At 36.3% G+C, this 19,429-nt stretch overlaps 1 protein-coding gene and 1 pseudogene across 5 annotated transcripts in view; one reads left to right on the top strand and one right to left on the bottom strand.

Annotated features, from left to right (window-relative positions):
- Lcor (ligand dependent nuclear receptor corepressor) overlaps nt 1-19,429 on the bottom strand; it is a 129,826-nt gene that overhangs the window by 68,787 nt on the left and 41,610 nt on the right. For all 5 annotated transcript variants that reach the window (XM_036169335.1, XM_036169315.1, XM_036169329.1 and 2 more), the window contains 2 exons: nt 6,146-6,211; nt 5,006-5,085 (listed from right to left, as the gene is read on the bottom strand). Coding sequence is in view for 4 of the 5 variants with exons in the window: in XM_036169315.1 (XP_036025208.1) it covers nt 5,006-5,085; nt 6,146-6,211 (146 nt within the window). In the remaining variant the exon portion in view is untranslated. The remainder of the gene's footprint in view (nt 1-5,005; nt 5,086-6,145; nt 6,212-19,429) is intronic.
- Nucleotides 8,970-9,287, top strand: LOC118570680 (annotated as a pseudogene).

Here is a 19,429-nt window from a genome sequence, read left to right as displayed (position 1 = left end):
ACACTAAAAAATTAACTACTGAAATCAATGACTTAAGAAAAGATTTCCTCTTGGGGCTGGAGAGATGGCTCAGTGGTTAAGAGCACCGGCTGTTCTTCCAGAGGTCCCGAGTTCAATATCCAGCAACCACATGGTGGCTCACAACCATCTGTAATGAGATCTGGCGCCCTCTTCTGGCCTGCAGGCATACATGCAGGCAGAACACTATACACATAATAAATAAATAAATCTTAAAAAAAAAGATTTCCTTTTGAGGTACAAACTGAGTTCTACTTCCTTGGTAAAGCAACTCCAGTAGCATCTACTATTTTTATTATTTATATTATCTTGTATTAACAATTAGCTCTAAAAATGCTTGTATGAGATTGGGGACTTTGTCCTTAAAACCAAACTGGTCTATTCAGTAAGCCTATCTCAAAACAAAAAAAAACAGTACCTTCTCCCTCCCAAAAAAATATTTATGAAGCAGATGAATAAATAATGAAGACTCTGAATATATTCTTGGCACATGGATACACTCAAAATACACATTAATATAATTTTTCAAATTTATGAAAACTCTCAGCTTCCTATTTAGTAAATACACAGCTTACTTTTGCCAATAAAGAGAAAAGGGAAAAGGAAAAGATGCGAGCAAGCCAGTAAGTTAGGACTCACTGGCTCCCAGCATAGCTAAAACTGGCCATTTCAAACAGCATTAAGCTCTTACTTTTTTTATTCTTTCCAAGTAATTCTAAGTCCTGCTTAATTCTTCCTCTTACTTTCAATATTTCCACTGTTATTTTTGTTAACAAAAAACAAAGGTGAAATCTCAATTATGTGGCTTTGCCTACTGACAGTCTCTGACCCTTTTTCCATTTTCTTGTTTCTAAAATTAGAATATCTTTAAACCAACTTCACAGGATTGTTTTGATGATTAAACTGTAACATACAAAAATTATCGGCAAAGAGGATGCTCAAAAGATGGCTATCTTTACCTATAAATTATATTCTCTAGCCTCTGTGGTATTTTACTAAAGTAGTTTCTTTTATTGATCTTTTACTTTCTACAGTTTAAGTTACCCATGGTCAACTGTAGTCCAAAACTATGAAATGCCAGTAATAATTCACAAGTTTTGTTGTGTGCTATTTTGGGTAGTGCAGTGAAATCTCAAGTTGCTTCACTCTAGTCCAGTGCAGACATGCTATACACAACAGCTGTTACTTATCAAATGAACTGCCATGCTATCACAATGCTGTCTATAGTAGACTATATTTAGTAAACAATGCCCCAAAACACTAATATAGTGAGGGTGGAAATTCCGATATGCCATATAATAGTTCATATAAGTGAAAGGTGAAAATTCTTAATATTATAAGGGTTAAAAAAATATGCTGGACTGGAGAGATAGCTCAGAGGTTAAGAATATGTATTACTCTTCCCAGAAGTACCAGAATTCACCCACATTATGACTCACAGCTGCCTTTAATTCCAGCTCTAGGGAATCCAACACCTCTGCTCTTCAATGGTACAACACCTGCCCCAGCACATACATATATACATGATTAAAAAACAAAAATCTTGCTGGGCGGTGGTGGCGCACGCCTTTAATCCCAGCACTCGGGAGGCAGAGGCAGGTGGATCTCTGTGAGTTTGAGGCCAGCCTTGTCTACAGAGTGAGATCCAGGGAAGGTGCAAAGCTACACAGAGAAACCCTGTCTCAAAAATCCAAAAAAAAAAAATATATATATATATATATATATAAAAAATCGTATGCTGAAGCTGCTAAGAATCTAATACTAGGGGCTGAAGAGATGGCTCAGCGGTTAAGAGCACTTGTTCTTGCAGAGAATCCGGGTTCAATTCCCAATGTCCACATGGCAGCTCACAAACATCTGTAACTCCAGTTCTAGGAGATCCAATGCCCTCTCATCAGCAGGCACCAGACACAAATATGATGCACAGATATACACACAGGCAAAACACTGATACACGTTAAAGTGAAATAAATAAATCTTAAAAAAAAAAACAACAAACCAATAGAGTGACAGGCTCAATCTGTGAAACTGTGAAACAAAGTAAAATGTGTGCTATTTTTGACAAAGTTATAGCTATGATACATCAAAGCACTCAGTTAAGGCAGAAGAGACATTAAATTGATGAGTGGAAGCATGAACAGGAAACATTCTGATTGTTACAACTTTAGTCACTATTGTTAACCTCCTACTGTGCCTAATTATAAAGTAAGTATAAGCTTTTATACACAGGAGAAACAGTAAGTAGACATGACTCAATACTATCCATGATTTTAGGCATTAAACAAAAGTCTTAGAACGCATGCCTCCAGAAAGAGGGACCACTATAGACTACAGGTGAGTATCAGTTCCATTTCCCAAAGATAGCTAGCTACTTTTGACTTTTTTGCCTACATATCAATATATAAGAAAGTTTTATTTATATTATCCATTCTAACAGACTTATTAGTCACTAAAATTTCAAGCTTAAATTAAAAAAACAAAAACAAAAACAAAACATACTACACATCCACCTTTTTCTCAAATAGGTCATTACTTCTGCTTTTCTAGACATACTCTAGATTCTAATCTCATCAACCCCAAACTCAAGACTCCAGTAACATGTACAATACTATTACATATTATCATGTTTTCTTGGTATTTCCATTTTTTTCTATTTTTACAGATGACAGCATCAAAGCATTGGATTTATTTCTAAATTCTAATCTTTCTCAAGTAAGATGTTACAAATGTCTGCAAAGAGTCCCAAGACATAAACTTTTTTCTTGTTGTTTTTTTTTGTTTTGTTTTTCAAGACAGGGTTTCTCTGTGTAGCTTTGCACCTTCCCTGGATCTCGCTTGGTAGCCCAGGCTGGCCTCGAACTCACAGAGATCCACCTGCCTCTGCCTCCCGAGTGCTGGGATTAAAGGCGTGCGCCACCACCGCCCAGCTAAACATTTTTAATATAATACAACAAAGGCTATTTATAAAAATTTATATTACATAGGTTCCTTCACTTCCTATTTTCCAGTACTGGATGGCTGTCTTGAAGAAAAAAAAACAAAAACAAACAAAAAAAAAACCACAGAGATTTATGAGCTGCCAAACAGAAACACTCTTTCTCCATCTGGGGAGATGACCCAGTAAGTTCAGATCCCTAGAACCCATGAAAAGTCAGGAACGACCAGAGTACACCTGAACATCTGCAGTGAGATAGGGGAACAATGGGATACAGGCAGATTCCAAGGGTTCACTGGCCAGCTAGTCTGGATTTTAGCAGTGACATCCAGGTTCAATGAGATCTTGTTTCAAATTATAAAGTGGAGAGCAACAGAGGAAGATATCCAAAGTCAACCATCTCGCCTCCATAAGTGTACACACACATAGATGAGTAAACTGGCACACATATGTGCATACACCCCCCTCCCCACAGAAAAATATTCAAGTTAAAAGGTCAACTAAAAACTGCAAAAACAGCTATTTTAATAGATATATTATTTCATGTCTTATTTGTTTTCCCCTAAGAATATTGATTCAGAATTTGTTCCTTATACATCAAGAGAGAACTTTCAATCATATTACAGCAACATATTGCACCCATTACTTGGCAGAGAATAACTCTCTTGCCGATTCTAATCTGAAAAGAACACTGTTTCTCCTTTTCTACCACAATTCCTATTAAATGATTTACTCACTAGCTGGCATCTAACATATACACACATAAATGCAAACACACAGAATTTAAACATCAAACATCAACTCCATTTATGGCTTACTCTTGACAATGTTGCTTTATTCTCTACAATTTCAAAACAACCTTTTCATTAACAAAAATAGACTATCATGGATAGTAGTAGCAGCAACAATTTTTCATGAAGAAAACAAGAAAAAGATGCCCTAATACATGTGAGAAGCTTTTAAACTGTCCACATGATGGCATTCAGATATTAAAAGCTATGTTTCAACCATAGGCAATAAAACAGCGGTATAACTGAGACAAAGAAGATATAAGCACGGCCATCATTAGCAACTGGAAATGTAGGAAGGAACAAATACTCTAAACTTTCAGAAAAGGGGGAACAAAATAAGACATAATATCAACTGACAAATAATTGGTATAAATTACATTTATTACAACAGTATAAAAGGTGAAACGGTAAAAGGAGCATATGTGTACCATTCATAGGACAAGAGAGGCACAAGAAAAAAGCAACAGACTTTTAAGCTACAAAGAAGAGGTATTTAAGAACATACTTTTAGGATTAGAAAAAGGGGAAAGCATTTGTTCAATAAAAACTACGTTATTTCAGCAGTCCAGAAATAATGCTATGAGTATGGACTACAGTGATGACCGTGGAGATAAAAAAAGAACAAAACTCAATAGGAGTAACTGACAGAAGTTTGTCAATGAACTATAGTTAGTGCATAGCAGAAAGAATAAATCAGAATGTTTCCTAGGCTTTGCAGCAAAACTGTGGGGAACAGGATACCATGAAAGCAAGGTAAAGTGGTAAACCCACTACTGAGTTTTCAGTAACTGAAATGTTTCCAGAGCAAAACTATGCCTTTTTTTTTTTTAAGGCAGTAAAACAGAAGCCCAAAGGTTGAGCTAATGGCCAGATATTATAAAGAAACATTTAAAATTATAAACTTACTAAATCTTGAGTCTACACAAATTAGTAACTACTATCATTTTGTACCACAAATGACTTCTACTTTTTAAAATTATCATAAACTTTATATTTCAGATAAACATTAACAGTTTGAGACCAGGTTAATTATTCGGCTTACATATACATAAAACAGTGTGTGTCAGGATGTAAAATTTCTTAGGAGGCTAATCAACATACTGGAAACAGTTTAAACTGAAAAGCCAGTTACTATCAAATCTTGTATAAACAGGAAATCAAATTTTCCTTTTTCTGCAAATCCTCCAATAAAATGATTCAATTTTTTTTTTAAAGAAACTAAAATACCATACTAGACAAGTTTTCCAAACTTCTTGGTTACCTTTACTTTATCTCTTCTCAACCAACAGAACAGACAATTTTCATCAAAAGCCCAATCAGAAATGCTTTCAGCTTCACACTCTGCACAAGAAAAAAAAAGTTTTAATGGTCATTAAATAAAAACTTTCAGAAAATAAATCATAGCTTACTTTAAAATATTATGTAGCTTAAGAAAACCCTCATTAAAATCTCGTTTTGTTTTTCTAAGACAGGGTTTATCTGTCAACAGTCCTGGCTGTCCTGGAACTTGCTCTGTAAACTAGGCTGGCCTGAAACTCACAAAGATCCACCTGCCTCTGCCTCCTGAGTGCTGGGAATAAAGGGGTGCACTACCACTGCAATGCTAAATTCTTGTGTTCTAATCAAACTCAGGGTCTCACATATGCAAAAATTTATACTCTATTCTGTAGCATGAATTGTTAAAAGGTCTTATTAATAAAAACAAACCCGGAGCCAGATATTGGGGTAATGCTGGAAGATCAGAGAAGTAGAACAAGCCACAGCCACCTCACCTCACCAATTCCTCAGCTGATCCTGTTTCCTCAGACTGGAAGCCTCTGAGTCTTCATCCAGAATGAATCTCAGCTGAACTGCTGCTAAAAGCCTAAAAGCTTAACCAGCTCTAGTTCCTGGTCCTCACGTCTTATATACCTTTCTGTTTTCTGCCCTCACTTCCTGGGATTAAAGGTGTGAGTCACCATGCCTGGCTGTTCCCAGTGTGGCTTTGAACTCACAGAGATACAGACAGATCTCTACCTTTGGAATGCCAGGATTAAAGGTGTGTATGCCACCATTTTCTGGCCTCTATGACTATCTACTGGCTGTTCTGTTCTCTGACTCAAGATAAGTTTATTAGGGTGCACAATATTTTGGGGAACACGATACCACCACACTACTCCTAGCCATATCTTGAAATTCTTTCCACTACGCACCCCACCACCACTTCTGTATTTAAGATTCTTCACTTACCTCCTAGCTTCTTATTAGCTAATTATGCTACCTACACATATACTAACAGTATAAAACAAACACAAACATGCTGACATGAATGGAGTTTAACCCATATAAAACTGAGTATGATACCTAAACCATCAAGGTGTTAACCTCAAAGATTGTGAAATACCAGAAATATTTTGAATACCTTTAAATAAACTGAGATCTTTTAATAACGCAGGTCCAAACAGCCCTTCAAGAATACTTTCAAATCCTGAAAGGATAAAATAAAATCCATTACCACAATATTCACTGAAAAATATTTCTCAAGAATCATTGGTTAATATTGAAGAGATGCTCAGGAAAGAGTCACACACAAATCTAAAAAGGGGTTGTTTGCATTTCTGTTAATGATTAATATAGCAAAAATTCAAAGTACATTCAAAAACAAAACAGAAACTAGAAATAACCAATGATGGAATGGAAATTCACAGTTCTCTAGTTGTTCTATAAAATTGTACAGAAATTAGCATTTTAAAAAGTACCTTCCCAAAGAAGTGTCATGCTTCAGAACTTCCATAAGCTTCCTAGAATAAATAGTCCTCTTTTTTCTGCATAACGGTTGATGCAAAATTTCTCTCAGGTCAATAGTTTTCTCTAAAGAAAATTCTCAAAAATAGTTTCCCCACCCCTCCCTATATTTTAGAAGGAAAGCCCTGCATGATTTCATAATACAATATTAACTACTTGATGGTTCCTTTACAAAGGTAAAACTCACTAGGTATACAAACAGAAAAAAAATGAGAAAAAAAATTCACATAGCTGTTCAAAAAAAAAAAAAAAAACCTGTTTAAAACCATTGTGTCCTTCTACCAGTGTGAAAGAAGAAGACCAGGTTTTCTAACCGACTACATCAAGTACTACCATGTAGTTAATGAAAGATAATTTAAATATCTTGCTGTTGTGGATTGTTAAGTAAGAAAGAAAAACCTGAGAAAGTGGAATCAGCAGTGGCTCAAAAAAAAAAATTGTCAAGGACTTCACTATAAAGTTCAAATACTGATTACAAAGATCTGAGACTCCATGTGCACTTTAACTGTGACCTTTACAAAGAATTAATGTCATGTACATTTGGTACACATTATTACTTTTCAAATGCACAGAAATAACCAAAGAATTTAGAAAGCAAAAGAGGACAGAAAAGATATCTGGCCTTTAAGGGGCTGGAGAGATGGCTCAGCTTCTATTCCAGAGGACCAGGATTTGATTTCCGGCATCTGTATATAGGCTCTTAACTGTCCCTCAGTAACACTAATCCTAGGGGGTCCAATGCCCTTTTTGGCCTCCAAAGGCACTGCATGCACATGGCACACAGACTTACAGGCAGGCAAAAGACCCATATACGTGTACAATTAAAATTAAAAGGAAAAAGGTAGCCTTCAAAAATAACACTATCTTGTTTAACTGGCGATAAAAATAACAGTGTAATTTAAGAAATGCCATGGTCCTACTTCCTATAAAGCTGTAATTTTCAACACAGAAGTTGCTAAAGTTTATATTGTAGAGCTGATTTTTTATATTATTTTTAAACTGTAATTTTTGATTTATTATTAGAAAGCAATTATTTGTCTACAAATTATTCCAATAGCAAAATTAAATTACTCATTAATCAAATAGCTGCTTGTTATTTACCTAATAGAATTAATCACCATGTCCTCTTGCTCTTCCAAACATTAGAAAAGAAGAAAAGACTTGAGTTGTGGAAGTAGAGAGGTGGTGGTATAATAATGAGGATTAATGGCTAGATACTATCTTAGTCCCTCAAGACTAGATACTCTCATTAATAGCAAACCCCTGCTCTTTTAGGTAAATCTCAAAAACAGTCTCCAACTCTTAAGTCCTCTTACTTTCCAAAAGGGAATTCTTATTTTTATAAATGTTGAGTGAAAGCATTTGAGTATCTTAGAAGGTATTAAATAACTAAAAATCTAGCTGACAAAGATAATTGATTATTGGTAGTTCTTACATGAAAGAATAAACCTAGTACTTTCACCTGGGTTTATATAAAATTATAAGAAATGTCAAAACTTCCATAGTAAGCAAATTTTATTTATTTATTTTTGAGACAGGGTTTCTGTATATAGTCCAGGTAATAGCCAACTCTGAATCTCCCATCGCAGTCTCCAGAGTGCTATGGCTATAAGTGTGTACCACTATGCCATGCTCTGCTCTGTCTCAATTTCTAAAAAGGAAAAATGTAATATAGCAAGAAATACTAGCAAAGTACAAAGAGAAAAGAGGTAACAGCTTGAGAGATACTAATTTAAAATTTACAAAGAATAGAATCTGAAATAGGTCAACTGAGGAAGAATATCAGTAACACATTATCACTAGCAAAAAAAATTACAGATCAAAAAGCACTGATTGGATATGATGTATGCCTCTAATGCAGTATTCAAGAGGCTAAGTGAGAAGAAATGCCACAAATTCAGAACTATACTCCATATCCAGCCTAGGGTACTGCGTTAAGTCCTGTATTATGGGAGGGGAGGGGAACACAGACTGAAAGTAAGCAAGCAGTCAACAACAACAATAAATTTAGTCATAAAAGATTTAGCCACAACTAATTTTGTTCTAAATAATAACCATATAAAAGTCATTTCTTTTCTGTTCATGCTTGCCACAATACACTGAACCTTACACTTATGTACTGGATGCTACAGATCTACATTCTGCTGTCCTCTTTTCACTGAATGTTAACACTACCCAGTTTTATTAATAATAAATATTGAATTTAGCAGTTGCATAGCAACACTGAATTATCCCACAAGCTATGCTTGATGTTAACAAAAAGCAAATAAGAACAAAGACGCTCAAAAATTCATAACAAGATCTCATAGAAAAGCCATGAAGAATGATAACAAAGTGCCATAAAGAATAAATACTGGGCCTCCTGGCCATCTTGGCGGCTGATCTTGGTTGGGGGCTGTCCCAAACCTAAGTCTCAAAGATAGTGGCTGCAAAGAAGATGAAAAAAGTCCCTGGAGTCAATCAACTCTAGGCTCCAATTTGTTATGAAAAGTGGAAAGTACTTGCTGGGATAGGCTCGGAAGATGATCAGACAGGGTAAAGCGAAGTTGGCTCTCCTCACCAACAATTGCCCAGCTTTGAGGAAATCTGAAGCAGAACGCTATGCCATGCTGGCCAGAACTGATGTCCACCACTACAGTGGCAATAATAGTGAATCGGGCACAGCATGTGGAAAATACTAGAGTATGCATACTGGCTAGCATTGACCCAGGTGATTCTGATATATCAGAAGCATGCCAGAACAGACTAATGAAAAGTAAACCAGGAAGTTTTTCTTTAATAAAACTTTGCCAGAGCTCTTAAAAAAAAAATTGTTTGCTGCAACCATGCACATGTCTGAGTGTGCAGTGCTCAGAATGGCTTGAACCATAGAACCACAGGTAAGGAGGGTCTTTAAAGAAATTTTAGCAGCCCAACTTGAGGATGTTTTGGGAGCTTATTTTTTGTTTAAAAAGATGAACTCGAGGGCTGGAGAGATGGCTCAGAGGTTAAGAGCACTGCTTGCTCTTCCAAAGGTCCTGAGTTCAATTCCCAGCAATCACATGGTGGCTCACAACCATCTGTAATGACATCTGGTGCCCTCTTCTGGCCTGCAGGGACACATGCAGACAGAACACTGTACACATAATAAATAAATAAATCCTTTTAAAAAAAAAAAAAAGATGAACTCGAGCCCGGTGGTGGTGGTGCACGCCTGTAATCCCAGCACTCAGGAGGCAGAGGCAGGTGGATCTCTGTGAGTTCGAGGCCAGCCTGGTCTACAAAGCAAGTTCCAGGACAGCCTCCAAAGCTACAGAGAAACCCTGTCTCGAAAAACAAAACAAAAAAACAACAACAACAAAAAAAATGAACTCGAGCTAAGACTTTAGGCAAACAAAAACAAGAAAGACATTCCCTTAATTTTGGAAGTTTATTACAGATTCATTGAACAGTCTACAATATATGGAGTTAGAAAAATCAAGAAAAATAGTTGGATAGCAAAAATTAAGGATTTGGTATCTGATCACAGAGTTTATCCTTACAAGAAATACAATATCACTCAGAATTAAAATTCCACAGCTGACTTGGATGGAGTTTGTAATAGTTAAAGCAAAATATAAATTGTAATTCAGGTACTATTCTTTGGGCTTGAAAAAGTTGATTGAAGTTATGTTTATTGTGTTATCAATAAACTTTTGTTTATACTACTGAAAAAAAGAATAAATACTGAATAGGCAAGTCAAGTCTTCATATTCTATTGCTAGGGTTTTAAAAGTACCTTTACTGGAAATTGTTATCTTTTTCTTTTTTCAGTTTATCAAGACAGGGTTCTCAGTATAACAGCTCTCACTGTCCTGGAACTCACTGTGTGGACTATGCTAGACTCAAACTCAGAGATCCACCTCCCTGTGCCTCCCCAGTGCTGGGATTAAAGGTGTGCACCACCACTGCGCTGACTGCACATTTTAAAGCCTTCCTACTGGACTTGACTAAGTCCTACCTAGCATCACTAGTCTCAAACCAGTCTCCAAGTCTCTTCATTGCAACTTGCAGTGTCTTCTGATTCTCACGACACTGAGAACTGAGACTCAGAACACCATGACAGTAATTAATGGCTTCTTTAAAGTTCACACTGCTGTAAGAACAATCCTCCCTGCAATTCCACATCCAGCAATAAAAACATTTTATAATCTAAAACAATCTCCTTTTTGAAGCATATTTCCCAGAACATAGTTCTGGTCAGAAGGGTTTTGTTTGTTTGTTTGTTTTAAACTGTGTTCAATAATCATTTTTCTCTACTAACATTTTCTCAAGTCTTTGCACCTCACTTTTGCCCAAATAAAAGTATCACTCTCCTTTCAAAGTATTCTTCAAATTATTCAATAAATATTTATTTCCTTAACCAAAATATATTAACTTGAGAACCTACAATAGGGCAAGCAGAACACATACAGCAATGGTGAGCAGACTTGGTGTCTACTGCTCTCCTAGAGCTTTGGTTTCTGTTTTTTTCACCCTCAGATCCTTTTCTTTTTAAATGGAAAATCCAAATGCAAAGTTCTGTTTCTGACATACGTACAAGCACTGCACAAGTTCTGTAAAAGCAAAATTGTCATAGGCTATCTAAACCTTGTGGGTTGATTTTATTTTTTTAATGTGTTCGTATCTTTCTAAAGTTAATGTTCCAGAGGCCTAGGAAGCCTCCCATTTCCCAATGTTCTTAAACTACAGGTTCATAAGCTTCATCTTTAGGCACCTATTTCCTCACAGAAAACAAGACATATTAAAATTTCCCACAAATGTCTCCCTTCAATCTGAATCACAAAAGCACAATATAGACCTGGAATAGAACATAGGACCGAGAAATAAAACCATCTACTTTTTGACAAAGGTGTCAATATATATATACACACACACACACACACACACACACACACACACACACATATATATATACATACATACATATATGTATGTATATATATATATATATATATATACTTGATAAAAAAAAGCTTATTCAATAATGAAAAGATCTTTATCTATTACCATGTACTAAAAAACCCATTTTAATTTAAAGCCTCAAATTCTGAAACTTTTAGGAAAAAAAATACTTCAAAATATAAGCATAGGCAAGAATTTTCTGTACAGGACTCCAGTAATATAGCACAAAAAAGTAACCTCAGGATTTGTCAAGTGGAACTATATAAAACTAAGGTTTTGCATAGCACAAGCAACTACCAACAAACTGAACAGATTCTATATTTCAGACAGGGACTTAATATCTAGAATACAGAATGAGCTGCAAAAATAAAAAAAAAAAACAAAAAACCACACATATACACATGGAACGAACCAAACTGCCAATCACTAAAGGGCGGAATGATCTGGTCATTCTCTGCAAATTAAAACAATGAGACTCCACTGAACCCCAGTGAGAATAGTGTAGTAAAAATAAATAAATAAAACATACACAAAGAACAAACAAAACAAAACAAAAATGAAAAAAAATACTGAAGATATAAAAAGAAAGAAAAAAGAACGAACGAATGAACCCATATTCGTTGCTGGTGGGAGAATAAACAGATATGAAAATCACTATAGAGGTTTCTCAACCAACAAAACATAGAACTACTGTATGACTCAGCTATATCACTCCCAGACATACACCCAAAGGAGCCTACATCCTACCAGAGATGCTCATAAGAAAATGGAATCAGTGTAGATATCATCCACCAATAAACAGATAATAAAAACATGGCACATGAAAATTTATTTACTTGCAAAAAAGATCAAATTGTGAAACTTGCAGGATGTATCTGCAAATTAAATGAAATAGCCCAGATTCAGAAACACAAATAATACATGTTTTCTCTCATACATGGATCCTAATTAGTGCATGTGTGTATATGCGTGCACGTGTGTGTGTTGGTATAGGTTATGGATCCAGAGAAGGGACAAGAAGAGTGGAAGAAGTAGTGAGGAAGAAGAGGTCAAGAGGATGCATATACCATGAAAGCAGAAAGGGGACAACTGGGGAGGAGAAAGGGATAGGGAAGAACAATTAGAGAGGATCAACAAAAACAAATTATTATGAAAACGCCACAATAAAGCAATTCAAAATTCAAAAATAGTGTTCAGGAGATGGTTCAGGGGGTAAGAGCCCTGGCTATTCTTCTGAGGACCTAGTTCTGAATCTCAGCACCCACATAACAAACATCTATAACTTCAGTGCCAAAAGAGCCAACACTCTCTTTTTGCTCAGCAGGCACCAGGCAAGAAAGCAGTGCCTAGGCATATTGCAGGCAAACCAAAACACCCACACACATAAACTTTTTTTAAAAATTAAAAATATGTATTACCAAATATTTTTAAATAAAAAGACGTTTACATCATATTAAAAACTAAAATATAAGGGCTGGAGAGTTGGCTCTGCTGCTAAGAACATATTCTTGCAGAGGACTCTGGTTCCCAGCACCCACATAATGCCTCACAACCACCTGCAACTCCAGCTCTAGGGGATTCATTTCCTTTTTCTAACCTCCTCAGGCAGCAAGCACATATGTGGTACACATACATAGTACACATAAAATAAAATAAATATTTAAAAAATAAAATATATGCCTTACCATTAAAATATTTAAAACCTGGTGCCATTGCAGGCATGAGCCTAACTTATACAAGCATATCATTCAAACAAGATAATATTAATAAACAAAAGTTCAAATTCATTTTCTTATTTCTGACTTTTGCCATCCATGATAGTAGCAGTTATCATTAACTAAGTCCTTCTGCACTTGGTCTTTTTTTTTTTAACCCCTGGAGCTGAGGACCGAACCCAGGGCCTTGCCCTTGTTAGGCAAGCGCTCTACCACTGAGCTAAATCCCCACCCCCTGCACTTGGTCTAAGCAGTGGATCTCAACCTTCCTAATGCTGCAGGCCCTTTAATATAGTTTATCTTGTGGTGACCTCCAACCATAAAATTATTTTCTTGCTACTTCATAATTGTAATTTTACTACTGTTATGAACTGTAATGCAGATATCTGATATGTGACTCCTGTGGGTTTTGCAACCCTGTGGCCCTAGTTGGCCTGCCTCTGCTTCTGGAATGCTAAAATTAAAAGGTGTGTGCCCCATGCCTAGTTCACCATCTTACTAAAGTCCAACCACACTGTAGTTAGCCTTCATTCCTTTTAGACTCTGTTGACTTTCCACTGGCAATACCAAAAACTTCGAATTGCTGGATGACATCCAAGATCCTGGGTCTGATCCTACTATTATCGTTTTTTAGACCTGACCCTACCACCATTTTCAGTCCAGACAAACTATATTCTGTACTGATTCACACACACATCAGTGCTTCCAAACCTTTTGAAATATGTTCTTCCCTATAAAATTATTTCTTCAATGCTGGGCGGTGGTGGTGCACACCTTTAATCTCAACACTTGGAAGGCAGAGGCAGGTGGGTCTCTGTGAGTTAGAGGCCAGTTTGGTCTAAAGAGCCAGTTCCAGAGCAGCCAAAGCTACTACACAAGGAAGCCCTGCCTTCAAAAAGGAAATAAATAAATAAATACTTAAAAAATAAATTCTTCCTTCAAACTACTTAATTACAACACATTCTCATCTTACAAGGCCCAGGGCAAAGCCTGAAACATCCTCATCAGTGCTGAATTTGCATCCTCTATAACAAAGGTCTTAGGGTTTCTATTACTGTGTTAAACAACACAACAAAAGCTACTTGGGGAAGAAAGGGGTTCACTTCTCTCACACTTCCGCATCACAGTAGGAAGTCAAAGCAGGGAATCAAGGAAGAAACCTGGGGGTAGACACTAAAGCAAAAGCCACTGAAAAACAAGACTTGCTTTGCATAGCTTAGCCAGCTCACTATCTTATACAATCCAGGACCAACTGCCTAGAGATGGCACTGCCCATAATGAGCTGGGCCAGCCACATCAACTTTAATCAAGAAAATGCCCTGAAGGCTTGCCCACAGGCCAATCTGATGACAGCATTTTCTCAATTGAGGTTCCCTTTTCCCAAATGGCTCCAGCTATGTCAAGCTGACATAAAGCTAGCAAGAATAATAAACTATATTTTAAAATTAACTATTTGGCATTTAATCCACTAGATGATGAACAAAGAAAATGAAGCTTATCCACATTCCATAATCTGTCTCACTGAACTACATACAGTCCTCAATAAAGTAAGCATTCAATAAATAAATGCAGACATTGAATGAATGTAAATATATTCATTCTAGTACCTCTATCCTTTTATTTATTTTGAGTGGCTTAAGAATTTTTACATTAAGGTTTATAATAAGAACTCCATTTTGTGCCAGGCGGTGGTGGAACACACCTTTAATTCCAGCACTTGGGAGGCAGAAGCAGGCGGATCTCTGTGAGTTTAAGGCCAGCCTGGGCTACAGAGCGAGTTCCAGAACACCCAAGGCTATACTGATAAACCCTATATTGAAACTGATCCCCCCACCCAAAAAAAAAAAAAAAAAAAAAAAGTTCCATTTTGTGTGTCTAGCATAAAGACTTGAAAGGATAGTTAATAGAACAGAAAGGGCAACTTATATCTGCTAGAGAGAGATGATTTTCAGTCCCAGGTCAACCTAGTTTCCCATATCTATAGACCAAAACCAGAAGAAATGAAAAAGTTTTTTTGTGAAAACACAAAAACAGAGAACTTTTTATACAATTTACTATTATACATTTTATACAATGCTGTGACCACAATAAACCTAAAAACAAAGCCCAATAAAAAGTGTTATTAATGAATTCTGGAAAAAAAAGGACTACATTTAGCAGCTGGAACATTTCCAAAATAATTTTATATAATTATATTTGTATGTTTAACACATAGAGCCATGAATGAGATTCCTATGTATTAAGTGACCTAAACATCGAAGACACACAATAGCTAGGAGGTACGAATGCAGGTCTTCACAAAGACCTGTGTTTTGGATGCACGGCTTTCAAGAGCAGTTGAGTCATTTGTCCTGTCATATATGTTCTATCTGTCTTCAGTAATTATGTTTCAGTAAAGAAGCCATCTAAATGTAAATTTGAAGTTGATTAAGAGTGAGTCAATTACACCAACTGACAATCTGTGGGTCTCAATTCCTTAGAGGACCTTAGTCATTTAGGGTCAAGAAAGCCATGTGAATGCCATCCTTCCCTGCTCTCTCCGTGTGAGTGAGTGTGCGTGTGTCAGGGGTAATTTTTCTTAAAGATATCAAAAGTATAAATTAATTACACCACAGCAGGTAAATCCACGATAAAAAGGACTCCTTGTGCTTCATGGAGAGGCACGGAGTTTACTAAAACAGAATTACAAGCTGAACTAATTTCCTCCATTTTAATGGAAATGGGAATCTTTGTGATTGAAAGCACAGAGATAAAAATAAACTTTCACAATATTGGAAGAAAGAAGATTCATTTTCTAGTTCTAGTAAAGCTGGTAGGAGCTTTATACTGTTATAGGTTTCATTTAACTTTAGTATGAGTCTATGATTTTTCAAAACTATTCATATACTCAGCTCCATATTATATGTAATGTACTTAATATATAAATATATTAAATATATATAAACTATATATAAATATATAGTTTAAGTATTTGTAAATTATTTAAGATAAAATCTGAAAGTATTTAACAAAGAAAGTGGGAGTTTGCTTCTCTTTTGTCCCCTATAATTTAAAAGACAACAAAGTAAAACAGTAATTATACATCTGCATGGTAGAGAAATATTGAATAATTTGGGGGGGGGGCAGTGAGAGAACTATATAGGATGAAAGCATTTTACAAAGTATTATTAATTCAAAATATAGCTACAAATTCAGTTAATTTATAGTGCTCAAGGAAAACACTAAGAAATCAACTAAACAATGTACAGACAGAAGATATGAGAAAGAGTGAGGGTATAGTTCAGTGGTAGAGCACTTGCCTAGAGAGAGAGTAAAGTTAGAAGGGAGGAACGGAGGGAAGAAAAGAGAGAATGAGTGTTCCTAGTCTCCTGGTGTATATCTCTCTCTCTCTCTCTCTCTCTCTCTCTCTCTCTCACACACACACACACACACACACACACACACACACAAAGCCCACCAAAGTAATAACTAGAAAGTACCTATATAACACAAAAGAAAGTATTCAGGAAGGGCTTGAACAAAACTGAAATAAGCCATGCAGAAAACAAATGACAAAATGAAAGTGGTATATCAATAGTTACAGAACATCCAAATTCTCCAATTAAAAGGCAATATATTGGCAGAATGGATTTAGGTGAGTTTTGTTTTGTTTTTTTTTTGAAACACGGTTTCTCTATGCAGCCCTGGCTGGCCTTAAATCAAGAGATCCACTTGCCTCTGCCTCCCAAGTACTGGGATTAAAGGCATGCACTACCACCTAAAACTATGATGCAATCACATACTGTCTGTTAAGGGACTTGGCTTTTGAGCCAAGCACAGGTGTTGAAGTATTATATTTAAATAACATTTTAAAACTAATGATTTTTAAAATTTGTAAACAGCAACCCAAAAAAAAGAAAAGAAAGAAAGAAATGGACTTACTGTATCTTAGATGCCTTTTCTGCAAGGGTTCGTTCCAACATTTTCAACAGATCCTTGAAACTATAAATAGTACTGACTCCATATTTCTCCTATATACAAGCTTTATAACTAAGTTTTGCTTATTAAATAGACACAGTAAGTAACTAGTAACTAATCAGGACAATTATAGCAAAGTACTATATAAAATTACATAACTAATTCTAGTGCAAGCCTCTTTCGGAGTCTGTGCAACTATCCTTTACCTGCATTCAATGGTTTCTTTTTAAGCTGAGGATCGAATCCAGGGCCTTGCACTTGCTAGGCAAGCGCTCTACCACTGAGCTAAATCCCCAACCCCAATGGTTTCATAATACTTGTTCAGAGTGGCCAAAATCTTTGTGCAGACTCAATGCTTTCTGAACCCCCCCTTTTTTTAAAAAATAAATTCATTCCTTCTACCGTCAAATTTAATGCTTTTCCATACCAACCAAGCATTTATATCATGTACTAAGGCTGAAACTTGCAGTTTGAGGTTCCGAAAGCAAAATTAGCACTGATGCCCTTTACATTTCACAAACAGATTTGTTTTTACTACAGATCTTAGGAAACTGGGCATTTTTTTAAAGCTACATTTTCACTTACTTGAAGCACTTAAATGGCTTCTGTTTGCTAGTTTTGCTGCATTTAAGCTTTGGGGTCATTACTGAATAAAATAAAGGTTAACTGAATATAACCACTACAATACCATGACAGAACTTTTGGTAACTCAGGTGGCTACCAAGAACTAATAGGCAAGTGATATATACAGTATGGATATGCTAGCCCAAGGTAGGATGGCTTAAGACTAAATGACACCACTCAGAATAATACACACAATTTAAAACTTAATTTCTAGAACTTTCCATTTGATATTTTTAGACTACCGTTTACAGCAGCAACTAAAAAGAAATAGACACTGCTGTGATCTGAATCTTTGGAAAATGCCCCCCACCCCACCTTTATGCTGAAATCCTATCCAACAAGATCACAGGATTAAGAAACATGCATTTAGAAAGTGATAGGTCACAACCATAGAGCCTCATAAATAAAGAGGCCCAAGAGAGATCCTGGGCTTGTTCAACCACATGAAGACAAAGCAGAAAGGCGGCCATCCACAGATCAGAAAGCAGCCCCACAAGACACCTGATACACGTTTACCTTTTTCTTAGGTTTCTCAGCCTCCAGAACTCTGAAAAATTACTTGCTGTTGCCATAAGACAAGTCACGGTCTTTTAGCAGACAAAGTAAACTGGCTCCAGGAGTAAGGTGCTGTGATAGCGCTCTAAAAACATGGATATCGATACAGGGATTTTTGAAGACGGACGTGCTTTCAAAAGCACATTTTGCTGAAACCAAACTGCTGTAAGCGATGCTAGTAACGGTTTCAAAGACTCAAAAAGGGGCTGGAGGGACGGCTCAGCGGTCAAGAGCACTGGCTGCTCTGCCAGAGGACCCAGGTTCAATTCCTATCACCCACAAGGCAGCTCACACCTATCTGTATCTCCAGTTTCAGGACTTCTGACACCCTCACACAGACATACATGCAGGCAAAATACCAAGGAACATAAAATAAAATTTTAAAAACTGAAAACAACAACAACAAAAGAAATCAGATCTGGAGAGATGCCGCAGCAGTTAAGACCACTCACTGGTTGCTCTTCCAAAGAACCTGGGTTTGATTCCTAACACCCACAAACATCTGAAACTTCAGTCCCACAGGATCCAACACCCTTTTCTGGCCTCTTTGGGTACTATGCACACAGGTGGTACACAGACATACATGCAGACAAAATATCTACACACATAATAAAAAGGGATAAGGGGTGGGGGACTGAGAAAAGCCAAATTCTCTTTAGAGATACCTAAGCTATCAGGAACAAAATTCTGCTAGAAATGAATAGTAAGTATCTTTCTGTCGAGGTCTCAGAGGAAAATGTTATTGAATGATGTAGAGATATCCATCTTGTCATAAAATAGTAAAGAACCTGACTGAACTGTGTTTATGTCTCAGAATATGGGTAATGAAACTGGATATTTAGCCCAGTTTCCTCCTGACTTCTTGGAGTGAAATGAGAAATGATTTAAAGATAGAACCATTTAATTCATCAAAAAGGAAACAAAACTTAAAAGATTAGGAAAATTTCTGCACACATATATTTTAAAGAATGAAAAAAACATTCAACGGAGTAGCAAAGCTGTTGTCAAATGACTAATAAAAAGATGACTCCAATGTTTAATCTTTGTCAATGAAGGCAATTCAGAAATTACAAAGAATGTTCTTCCAATCAGAGGGTACAAACACAAAAGCCTCTTCAAGTGCTGAG

The sequence above is a fragment of the Onychomys torridus genome, chromosome 1 (genome assembly GCF_903995425.1).
Source record: "Onychomys torridus chromosome 1, mOncTor1.1, whole genome shotgun sequence".
Classification (NCBI taxonomy): Eukaryota; Metazoa; Chordata; class Mammalia; order Rodentia; family Cricetidae; genus Onychomys; species Onychomys torridus.
The sequence above is the reverse complement of the archived record's forward strand: the minus strand, read 5'-3'. Positions and strand labels throughout refer to the sequence as shown.